General features: G+C 54.4%; 2 protein-coding genes across 2 annotated transcripts; both read left to right on the top strand.

The window, feature by feature from the left end:
- Positions 1-615: 615 nt before the first annotated feature.
- On the top strand, positions 616-1,221 carry HRG_10903 (uncharacterized protein; the record flags this gene model as incomplete). The annotated part of the gene is made up of 1 exon (XM_044869373.1): positions 616-1,221. The coding sequence occupies one exon, from the start codon at positions 616-618 to the stop codon at positions 1,219-1,221; it is 606 nt and encodes a 201-aa protein (XP_044715324.1).
- Positions 1,222-5,140: 3,919 nt separating this feature from the next.
- HRG_10902 (endonuclease-reverse transcriptase domain-containing protein) lies at positions 5,141-9,513 on the top strand (the record flags this gene model as incomplete). The annotated part of the gene is made up of 11 exons (XM_044869372.1): positions 5,141-5,682; positions 5,740-5,976; positions 6,116-6,165; positions 6,663-7,105; positions 7,183-7,807; positions 7,886-8,432; positions 8,511-8,598; positions 8,647-8,718; positions 8,773-8,801; positions 8,876-9,298; positions 9,390-9,513. 11 exons carry the CDS (start codon positions 5,141-5,143, stop codon positions 9,511-9,513), a joined length of 3,180 nt encoding a protein of 1,059 aa, XP_044715323.1.
- Between the last annotated feature and the right edge of the window lie 2,830 nt (positions 9,514-12,343).

Below are 12,343 nucleotides of genomic sequence, written 5' to 3'. Positions count from 1 at the left end.
TTAGGGCTAGAGAGGCAGAAGCATGGTCGGGTGACCTGAAAATAATTATCCACTAACAGGCTGCTAACAGCCCGCAGAAGAGAAGAATTTTTACAGGGGAGAGTTGATCAGCCACCAGGTGAAGGTGAACCGGAATCCAGAAAAGTGGGGCGTGGCACGAGTAGTCAGAAGAATGCACAATTCGTACGTAAGCACACACGCATCTGCCAATCCATCTAAAGAGACGATCTGCTGATCGGAAACACGGATCGTCGGAACGCGCATTACCATGAGCAACTGATGAACGGGCGGGAGGCCGACGATTAACCCACAAACCAAAACAAACGGGGTTCGATCCTACTGGCTATGCGGAAATGACGGCTTTGTCAATGCAAAGCGGCGAAAAGCAGCCTTTTCTTTCTCGAATGTTTTGTCAAAGGGAGATTCAATGATGTGCGTTGGCTTCCCCTTTCCAAGTATAGGCGAGAGAGAGCATCGCCTGAACGCGGTCCACTTCAGCATTCTCCCCTTCAGTCCAGCAACGAGCTGCAGGCAATAATCGTGCCCGCCCCCACTTTATTGGGATTCGCTTTGGCTCACCCACTAAAGTGGGTAGACAGGATGCCGAAAAGAACAATGCCGCGGAAGAGCAAGAACAGCACCAAGCGCAACTCGAACCAATTCGAGTTGCTCGATGACGAGGAAGACGGTACGAACGACAATGTGGCCTGTAGCATCGTGGCCAATTCGACAAGCGCGGCCGACGCGACAAGGACCAGCGCCCGCGGTCGCCCTCTGAAACCGACGCTGCAATTCGACCCTGAACCGCGCCCATCACGAAAGAAATCCGCCGTCCCGAAAGCGAAACCGACGAATGCCGACCCCAATGCCAACGAGGATTCACTGGCGCGAATCGAAGCTCTCCTGAAACGCGTCGAGGAGCGGGCCGAAAGGGCGGAGAAACGCGTCGAGTCTCTGGAAGAGTTCATTCGAAACGAGCTCTTCCCACGCGTTGCTAGCCCTCCGGAGTCCGCCACTCCAAGTGCGCCTCATCAGCAACAGCAACAGCACCTGCCACTTTCGCCACCACCCTCTCCGGTCCCAGGGCCACTGCCTGGCATTGGCTTGGACGTGAGTCGGGTCCTAGACAGCGACATAAAGGAAGGCAATGCCGGCACTATTCGTCGGCGCGCGAACGCTGCCCTCGAGAAGTTGGGTGACCTGTCTGGGCGTCAATTCTAAGGGAAACGGGCGTTTTCGGCTTCTCTTTCGAGAGACGGACGTCGATAAAGTACGGCAGAACGACACCTGGATAAAGACACACTTCGACAAGGGAACGCTATATGGGGAACAGTGGTACCCTCTACGGGTTGATAGAGCCCATCGTGGGGTTGCGACGGATGATATCGGATGCGCCGTGTTTGAGCGGATGAACGGGGTGAAAGTGCACAAGATGCGATGGCTCGGGACAGTGTCTGTCGACAAGGAATACCGCTCTCTGGTGGTACACCTGGATAAGAAAGAGGAGGTGGACAGGTTGCTTGCACAACGAACGGTTGAGATGGCGAATGGCGAGTGTGCATACACGCAACCATTTGTTCAGGGACTTCAACCAGCGAGATGCTACCGTTGCCACCTCTACGGACACTTGCATTATCGCTGCAAGGCCCCAGCTCCGATCTGTGGACAGTGCGCCCAACCGGGCCATTCTGCGTCGACTTGCACCTCGGACGTTTTTAAGTGTGCAGCGTGCGGTGGAAAAGGAGCACACAAGGCTACAGATCCTGGGTGCCCGGTATATCGCCGGGAACTCGCCAAGTTACGACCGTCGCCCTACTAACATACATCCTCTGTCTTAACCTTTCTTTTCAGCACAAACCCTCTACCTATACCTGTGGTTGCCCCACAGCTGGTAGGTTAGCTACACCGGACGGCTAAAGGCAGGTGGACTCTTCGTCAATTGCGGCGGAGGAGAGTGGTCTGTACCTCATCAGACAGGCTCCAGAATTGGAAAGGGACAGGTCAAATGAGCAAGAGACGGATTGAAGGATGTAAGAGAAATTTAGGCATTAGAGCGGGACGAATTCCTTGGGCTCGGAACCGAGTATTGGACAACTCTAGATTAGGCTTAGCGAGTCTGACGCAGTGCCTCTGACTATCGTCAATGGCGGAATATACAAAAAAAAAAAAAAAAAAAGTGGGTAGACAGGTGAACCACTGCACGTTGGAGAACCGCAGGGAAAGCGAAATCCGAGGATTGCGTCAGTTCCTCGTCGTAGATAGTTCTTCATCCTTCTTTACTCTGGGATAGGTGTGGCTCTTGCTTGCCATCATGGCAGAGCCTGAAGTGGCGGTCCTGGCGGACGTGGGGGCGGGGCTAGATCCAACTACCCGTTGATCTTGGTGTGGGGCCACAGCAGCCCAACTAAGTGTCTTCGCCACTTAGTTGGCCCAAAAAATCCGGCACAGCCCAAAAAATCCGGCACAGCAGCCCACCTCCAAAACGTCAACCCTATGCATCTCAACCGCGTTTTCTCGCGCAACTTGACTTTATTTACGTATCTTTTGCCGGAATACATTATGACAGATAACATGGCTACCCTGGAGGCAGCAAAGCCGTTCTGGCGTCTCGTCGCGACCCCAGAGCCGATGTTCGTCGCTCAACAACACCAAAAGAACGCCTCTTTCCGTGCGAGATGCGGCCATCCGTTACAATGTGAAGAGCTCATCCGTACAGAGAGCCATTAATTTCATAAGAAACCCCTTTCCCGTGCTCCAGGGCGTCCATTGGCGCTGACGGAGGACGAAGACGACGCCCTGGTTGCGTATGTACAGTGGATGGAACGCACCGGCATGCCCGCCACGAGAGCAACTTGAAGCTGTTGCAAATGCAATAAGAATGCGTCGAGATCCCAATGCCCGCCCGGTCTCGTCAAGTTGGCTTGACAATTGGCGTGGAAGTCATCCTGCGATCGCGAAGACGTATCTCAAAGCAGTTGAACGAGCCCGGAAGTCCTTTGAAGCCCACGGGTAGAAGAAGTCGAATTTTTCTACTCAAAGCTTCGAGAAATCATCACCAGCTACCGTATTGGCAGTTCAGAGATCTGGAATGAAGACGAGGCCGGAATACGCATTGGGTGCCTGCGAGAACGCATCCAAGTTCTCATCACGCGCACCACTAGAGTCAAGAGCACCCGGCCCCGAGTTTTAGACCCAGCAAACCGAGAATCCTGCACGGTAATTGCCTCAGTTAACGCAGTGGGGGACTCTCTTCCACCCTGGCTTGTTTTCCAACATTACCCTACCACCAACTGGGCCGGCATCGACATCATGACAGGCGTACGGTTTGCCCAGTCGCCAACTGGCTTTTCCAACGCAGAGATACACCTTGAGTGGGCAAGGCATTTCAACTGCTGGTCTTGGGCATCGTCAGCGCAAGCAAAACAGTCAGGAAATTCGCTGGAAGAGTGGTTCGGCTGTGACGAGCATCTTCGGCGCCCCAACATGGGGATGAGTCGCGTGGAGGCGCCGCCAAACCAACGGCCTGACGACGAGAAGATCTACCGATTGCTTGTTGTGGATGGCTTTACAGGGCATACCACCCTTGACTTTGCTGAGTATTGTATCAAGTTTGATATCATCATTGCTATTTTCAGATCCTCCACGAGCAGCTACGACAACAGCAGCCGATCAATCCTGCATACGCCTCGCTCCTACCCTCGGAGACGCGTTTCCAAGTCGCCGCGGATGCCCTCAATGATATCCGGCAACGGTATGGGCCCTCATGAGCTCGCCATCACGAGAAAACTTGCGGGTTCTTGCGAAAGTGAACACCGAGTCTATCGCGATGGCGTCACATTCCCAGGGCATAGTCAGCGATAAGAATAGCCGAACCCAGGCGTATGCGAATCGAATGAAGAGAGGCAAGATTGTCAGGCCGCGCGGAGAGTTTATCACGAGCTCCAGCATGGCCGACATCACCCGGGAGTATGAGGAGCTCCAGGCAAAGCAAACCCGGCTTCAAACGCGCCAGGAGATAAGGATGCATCTTAAACGAGTTCGTGGAGAGATGCAGAAGATCCGAGAAGACTATAAAGTCGGGAAGAAGCAGTTAGTCAATGGCAGAGTCAAGACATTGAACTTTAAGCCCTGGCTAGAGTTTACGGGACGAGACGTTGAGTTCTACACTCTGGAGCAAAGTTGCGATACCCTCATGCGGGAGCTCAAAGAGCCATCCAAGGAATCCTTTTCTATGATACCACGAAGAGAAATAACTCCGCCAGAGATGTCAGGGCGCGCGCAGCGACCCGACCTCGCCCACTTACAGATATGTCGTCGTTGCCCGGCAGTGACGATACCGTCTATTTCACAGGCCTCGATCTTGACAAACATAGTGAGGATGGCGCCGACGATGAAGACGAGGACAATTTACTCGACACGCAAGAGAATATACCCTCATCGCCGCCGTTAGCAGCGGTTGAAGCGGTAGTCGATACACCATGCCCTCGACCGCGCACCCGATCGTCCAACAAGATACAGCAGACGCTCCAGGAACACAGGTATGGATAAAATAGCTCTCAGAGACGCACAACAGGCGAAATTACTACATAATACGTCTATTTGGACTCACAAACGCGGTCTTCCTATCTCTTCGACTGGAAGGCGGCAGCTCTAAATAGGCCCAAAGACGTGATTTTTCACTTTTCGTTGTTACTTGCGTCTTTAGGTGATCCGCAGCTATTGATCACATGTATATTTTAGCTATTTGAAGTCGCATTGACGGCACCATGAAGCGAAGCGTAGAATTTCCCTTGATTTTGCACCCCAAATTGAGGACCCTGCTGTGCCGGATTTTTTGGGCTGTGCCGGATTTTTTGGGCCAACTAAGTGGCGAAGACACTTAGTTGGGCTGCTGTGGCCCCACACCAAGATCAACGGGTAGCCCGACGCCATCGACGCGTCCGACGCGAGGGATGACGCCCAGCGGACGCGTGCAAGATACGTTGCGATCACTGGAAAATGCATCCGCAAGGGCTCCGAAGCGAGTCACGGCCCGAACGACGCGGGTCTCATCGGTCGGCAATGAAGGCGAAAGAGTTGACGAGGTGAAGTCACGCAGCAGTGTGGAGACCGCCAAATCGATGATGCAGAGGTTCTAGAGATGCTGGCGAAGATGGGGAACGAGATGGTGGACCTGAAACATAGAGTATCCGAGCAAAGCGACACGATCAGGAAGCTGAGCGCCACGGTTTACAAGCAAAGCACCATCATTCAAGGACAGGAAGATCTGATCCGAGGCTTGGAGGTCCAAGTCCAGGAATCCAAGGAAGAGTTTCGACGCAAGAGCGATGAGCACGACGCGGAATTAAAACGGGGACACCAGGATCTTCAGAGAGAAGTCGCCGCTTTAAAAGAGCAATTGGCCCAGCTTACGCAGAAGCTGAATGCTTCGGGTGAGGTGACTCTGTCAAGCGGCGCTCGAGCAACGTTTGCCGATATTGCGCGCACACTGCCAGCGAGCCCGCCGACGAGTCTATCCAGCGTAGCTGTCCCAAGAAAGCAGCAGACAGCCAGCGATCCTCTCCATTGTACCATCGACACATCTCGCGTCAGCGAGTCGAACAAGAACAAAGCGCAAATCGGATCAATTCGCCAGGCCATCGAGACTGAGATGAGAGCGATGAACGGACAAGAGACCTGGAGGTGCGCAGCAGTCGTGAGAGAGTCCCGGAATGCCGACCGAGTCAAGATCGTCTGCAGAGACGAAGCCGAGCTTCAGATGGTCAAAGAGGCTGCGCAGAAGACAGCCGTGGAAGGTTCACGAGTTATGCGAGACCAGCTGTACCCGGTCCGAGTCGACAACGCCAACCGCACAGCAATCCTTGACGCGGAAGGCAACGTTCTGCCTGGAGCGATCGAGGCCTTGAGTGCCGAAAACAGAGTGACCATTGGCAAGATTTCCTGGTTGAGCAAACGAGAGTCTGGCAAAGCGTACGGGTCCATGGTGGTGTATGTCACCAAGAAAAGCGACGCAGAAAGGCTTCTAGAAGGGCACTACTTTGACCTAGCGGGAGAGTCAGCCACCACCTATGTATTCGAGCCAAGAACGGGACCAATCCAATGCTTCAACTGCCAGGAGATCGGTCACAAAGCATATGCATGCAAGAAGCAGCGGACATGCGGCAAGTGCGCAAAGGTTGGGCATCACCACAGAGAGTGCACAGCAATTGAGCCAAAATGCGTCCCGTGTGGCGGACCGCACGAGTCGTTCAGCTGGAAGTGTAGGATGAGGAACCCGAACAGTGATGCTTGAGTCCCTCCGCATCCTACAGCTGAATGCGCACAAGAGTGATGTGGTGCAGCAAAGCCTGATGAACGACGCAGGCCTCAAGGACTTTGCTGTGCTGGCTCTTTCTGAGCCGTATGCGCGTGTTATCGACGGAGAGGTGGTGACGAGCCCTATGGGACACCATAACTGGACAAAGATGATACCGACGTGTGCTCGTGACGGCCTGTGGCCGATCCGTAGCATGCTTTGGATCCGAAGTGACCTTGAGGCGGAGCAAGTGCCTGTGCCGTCGGCCGATCTCACAGCAGTGGTGCTCCGACTCGAGGAGGAAGTGATGGTGGTATCAGTGTACGTGCAAGGAAAGAACGACGAGGCGCTGACGAGCGCGATGGAGCGCTGCGCGACCTGATCGATCGCTTCCGTGATGGGACAGGAAACCGCACAGATGTGGTTCTGGCGGGAGACTTCAACCGCCACGATCTCCTCTGGGGCGGAGATGAAGTGTCAGCGAGCAGACAGGGGGAGGGCCAGCCCATCATCGACCTGATGAACGACTTTGGTCTCAGCAGCCTCCTGCCGAGAGGGACGAAAACGTGGCAAAGGGCGGACGAGGAGAGCACCATCGACTTGGTGCTGGCATCGGCAGAACTGGCAGACGAGGTGATATCCTGCATGACTCACCCGACAGATCACGGGTCAGACCACAGAGCGATCCAGACGGCCTTCGACATTCAAGTACCGGAGAGAACGTTTCCACAGCGCCTGATGCTCAAGAACGCGCCGTGGATCGCCATCGCAACCAGGGTCGAGGACGAGCTTCGGCCTCTTCCGTGGAGTGTGGGGTACAGACGCAGGCGGATCAGCTCATGAGGGTGGTCACCAAGGTGCTTCATGATCTGACACCTCGGGCACAGCCGCCGCCATACGCGAAGCGATGGTGGACAAAGGACCTGACGCGACTGCGGCAAACGTACACGTATTGGCGCAATCAAGCAAGGGCGCAGCGAAGAGCCGGTCAACCGCAGCCGGATCTGGAGCAACGCGCCAAGGACGCTGCCAAGGAGTACCACGACAACGTGCGGAAACAGAAGAAGTCCCATTGGGACGACTTCGTCACCGACGAGAACAACATCTGGAAAGTGGTCAAGTATCTGAAACCCGGCGTGAATGTGTTCGATGACAAGGTGCCGCCGTTGAGGAGAGCCGACGGCTCGATCACCAAAGGCAAAGGAGAGCAAGGTGAGGAGCTCCTGAGCACCTTCTTCCCGCCTCTGCCAACCATGATCGAACCGGAGGGTGAGCGTCCGCAAAGAGAAGCGATAACCATGCCCGACCTCACCTTGCAAGAGATTGAGGAAAAGGTGATGGCGGCCAAGTCTTGGAAAGCGCCGGGGGAGGACGGCCTCCCTGTGATTGTGTGGAAGAAGCTCTGGCACGTGGTCAAGCATCGGGTGTGGACGCTCTTCGACTCATCGCTTCGAGAGGGCGTGGTGCCCCATCAATGGCGGACGGCCAAGATCATCCCGCTGAAGAAGCCGGGTAAGGACGATTACACTCTGGCCAAGGCGTGGCGACCGATCTCACTGCTGTCAACCCTTGGCAAGATCCTCGAAGCAGTCGTTGCAGAACGCATCAGCTATGCAGTCGAAGCTCATGGGCTGTTGCCCGCGAACCACTTTGGTGCACGGAAACGCAGGTCGGCAGACCAAGCACTCGTGCTTCTGCAGGAGCGGATATATAAGGCTTGGAGAATGGGCAGGGTTTTGAGTCTCGTCAGCTTCGACGTCAAAGGGGCGTACAATGGAGTTTGCAAAGAGCGGCTGCTTGAGAGGATGAAAGCTCGAGGCATCCCGAGTCGCCTGGTCAAGTGGGTAGACGCATTCTGCTCGGAACGGACCGCATCGGTGGTTGTCAACGGGCACACATCCGAGCAGCAAGCCCTGGCGCAGGCCGGCTTACCCCAAGGATCTCCACTATCACCGGTGGCATTTCTGTTCTTCAATGCGGACCTGGTGCAGAGGCGAATCAGTAACAGCAGCGGCTCCATCGCCTTCGTGGACGACTACTCTGCCTGGGTCACTGGACCAACGGCCGAGTCGAACAGAGATGGTATTCAGTCGATTATCGATGATGCGCTCGAGTGGGAGAAGCGCAGCGGCGCCACGTTTGAAGTGGACAAGACGTCCGTCATTCACTTCACACGCATCGCAGAACGCGACAGCGACTCGCCTTTCACCATCAGAGGGAATGATGTCAAGCCGAAGGACAATGTGAAGCTGCTGGGAGTCATCATGGATCAAGCACTTCGCTTCAAGGAGCATATCGCCGGAGTAGCCGCCAAGGGGCTGACCGCTGCCATGTGCCTGAAACGACTGAAGATGGCCTCACCACGAACGGCAAGGCAACTGTTCACTGCGACCGTAGCGCCGACCATGGATTATGCCTCCAACGTTTGGTCGCATGCATGCAAGGCGAAAGAAGCAACGTGGATCGAGAGGGCCCAGCGAGTCGGAGCCCAGGCGATCACGGGAGGGTTCCGTACGGTCGCGACGGCTGTGGCCGAGGCCGAGGCCAGCGTGCAATCATTTCGAGAACGCCATGCTCAAGCGGCGTCGAGATTCTGGATCAGAACGCAGACGCTGCCGAGGACGCATCCCTGACATCCTTGAAGCTGAAGCTGAACAGAAGGTATGCCTCGCCAATGCAGAAGCTTGCCTCGGCGATGGAAAGACTAGATACCAAACGCCTGGAAACCATCCACGAGTTCGCACTGGCGCCGTGGGACGACCGAGTGCAGGTAACATATGAGACGAACCGAGTGGAGGTGCTGAAGTCGGATGACCCGGAGGACATCACTATCGCGACATCCAGCTCTCAAAGGAAAGGCAAGGTCGGGTTGGGAGGCGTCGTTCGAGACGCTCTCCTCAACAGCGCAGACGAGGTGCTGGCCAGCTATTCCGTCACTCTCGGCTCCAGTGATGAGCAGAATGCCTACACAGCAGGACTCGAGGCAATCGCCACGGCCCTGAGGTGTGTTCCCCTAGGCCTTCGTGACCGAGACCTCACAGTTGTGACAAGCAACCGCTCTGTCCTGCAAGTCATCGGGCGGCCACGGCAGCAGTCTGGCCAGTGCACGATACGGGCGATATACGGATCTGTTGAGTTTCTGGCGAGAAGAGGCTGTAGAGTCAGACTTCGTTGGGTGCCTGCAAAGAATGAGGAGTTCACTCGGGCCACTGGCCTAAGGCAAGCGAAAAGGGCGACGGGAGATGAATGCGTCGCCGAACCAGCAACGTTCCAAGCAAGATCAACCACGTTACGTTTGCTGCTCAACGGACACACTCGAGTCCGTCAGATTCCAGAAGGAGTTGGAAACTACTCGAAGCGCATCGATAAGGCTTTGCCGGGCAAGCACACCCGCAAGCTGTACGACGAGCTGAAAAGAAAGGAATCGGAAGTGTTGGTACAGCTTCGAACTGGCAAATCGCGGCTGAATAGCTATCTTTGCAAAATCGGGGCAGTAGAATCGGATGGATGCACGTGGACAGTCGGCGGAAACGGTGGAACATTTCCTCTTTCGATGCAGAAAATGGACGGTACAACGAGAAATCATGAGTCGATATGCAGGCGGGAAGATGGGAGACTTGTCCTTCTTCCTAGGTGGCAAGGCAGAGTCAGACGACGACAAGTGGCAGCCTGATATGGGGCTGTGCGGGCGACAATACAGTTCGCATTGGCAACGAAACGTTTTAGCATGGACCGGCAACGGGCCATGTGCTGATCAAGGACAATCGTACTAACACAACAGCCTTCAACTTGGCAGACCGCGCTTCAGTCGCTGAAGGTAGGACGCTGAACACTTGGAGAAACTGACCTTCAAGCAGGCCTGTCATGTCATAGCGAACGAGGCTGGAAACAGATGAAAAGAAGCGTGGGGCTTTGGGTGAGATGGAACAATGTACAGAAGGTAGACAGGCTAGCGTAGTGGCTCTATGGGGGAACCCTCCGGGCGTAATACAACCAAAAAAAAAAAAAAAGTGGGTGCTGATCACCCAAATGAACAGAGCATCCGAATGAACAGATTGTTGAGTCTTTGATGTTCAAGCTCGACGCAGTAAACGCCCAGAGCCAGGATTGTCAATTACATACATTGGCTGTAGTCTGCCTTCAATTCTCCATTTTCTCGATAATTTTGCGGCCTCCGAAAACCACTTCTTGCACCCGTTCTGGTGCTGTTTCTCCGCCCGCTCAACCACTCGCCGAGCCCTCGCTAACTCGTCATTCCTCATTTCTTGCACCATGCCACGCGCTTGGGCCACTGTGAGCACTCCTCCCGACTGCAGCTGCTTATTCTTCATGCTCCGACGGCGTTGAGCGGTTTGCTCGGCCAATCGTGTGCGCCCCAGGTCCCTCAGAGTGTGGACGAGTTCTGTTCCCTGAACCAAGGCTCCGCTGAGAAATCTGTCGATATTGTCCTTGAACTCATCATTCAAGTTGGGAAACGAGTTCATTTGGTCCTTGATTTCCGACGCTACCTTGTTCATTTGTCTCAAGGTGACAGGTGTGCGGAACGGCGACGAATGTGGTCCGTTTGGAGCAGGGTTGGGTGGTGTTAACTGTCGACGGCGAGCGACTTTGTCGAGAACCTTTCGTGGGTTGAACGGAAAGATACCAGTCTCCCGAAAAGCGGCTTGAATAGTGGTTTTTGTGAACGTCAGGCTGCGGACCCCCTGTATCAATGCCAAGAACTCAAGCTTGGTGATGTTCGTGACTCCATCTCGCACGACGAGATCTAGTGCTTCGCATGGTAATGTTTGTAAGGCTGAAAGACCACAACATCCAGCGGCTGAACAAGATGCGTTGAGTGAGGAGGATAGCCGAAAGGGATGATATCGTGATCATCACAATACTGAATGAACTCCTTGGTCGTGTGCGAGCTGTAGCCATCCATCAATAGTAGCCTCTTCGATCCGACTGTCTCTTTCCTCGAGTGGTGATCAAAGTGCTTGAGCCAGCTCAAACTGTGACGATCGTTGGAGTAGCCGGTGGGCGACGTCCCAATCACCGTATCTCCTTCAAGCTCTTTAACCTGGTACCACTGACTCATGTGCATTTGTCCAGATAAGATCAGGAAAAGCGGTATGACCTTCCCTCCGGCCGAGACAGCCTCAATCGCCGTCGCAGACTCTCGATTCACAGGTAAACCGAAGTACTGAGCCCGCCTCCTCCTTGTGACCACAAGTTGGTCTTTGCCGACACCGATCTGGAATCCGGTTTCGTCCATATTCCAGATATCCTCTGAGACGACCCCATTGGCTTCGATGACAGTTCGAAGCAGGGTGGCGATCAATTCCACCTCCACCTCCACGTCTTCAATAATATTGAAGTGGAAGTCACGTGTTTCAATTCAATCAATTCAATATCACCTGCACATTGAGAGCTTCAATCCACGCCTCCGCCTCGAACGTTGACCACGCGTTGAAGCCGTTGAAGCAGGAGGTGATCTAGGTAGCATCTACACTTAGGTACCTAATCGAGTCGCGTCTGACGCGCGTGATTCGCGTGATCACCCTCAAGGTTAGCCTTAGTTACCGTATTGAGTGTTGTAGTACTTCCATTCCATACTGTTTTCAGATGTAACGAATGTATAAGTACCTGGGCGATTGAACGCGTTTGGGCTGAAGTTCCCCGAGTCACGTCGCAGAGAAACCTTCCCCAAACGAATGCATCCCCTTCCTGCGGCCAAATGGAAACCGACGTTCCTACTAAGCCCCAGCGTGCTTCAGACGGAGGCTCATCCAGCAAGTCGTTTGTTAACATGGATGCTTTGCAAGACGAATGGAGCATCTTCCCATGGAACCATTTTCCAGGTTATACGATTTCTGTTGGCAGGGCTCGAGCATGAGACAAACTGGGAACGTCGTTCAACCGGTGTGTCGTATTATGCTATGAGGATTGTCTCTCTATCTAGGGAGGCGAGGCCAGCGTGGAGAAAAGGGGGCACGCTGTCCTCAGCCGTACACGTGACCATAAGGGTCATGTGCCGATCATGTGATCAGAGACGGATGCATACAA

Source organism: Hirsutella rhossiliensis, assembly GCF_020360975.1.
Source record: "Hirsutella rhossiliensis strain HR02 chromosome Unknown scaffold00018, whole genome shotgun sequence".
In the NCBI taxonomy this organism is placed as follows: Eukaryota; Fungi; Ascomycota; class Sordariomycetes; order Hypocreales; family Ophiocordycipitaceae; genus Hirsutella; species Hirsutella rhossiliensis.
Note: the sequence above shows the minus strand (reverse complement) of the source record. Positions and strands in the feature narration are given on the sequence as shown.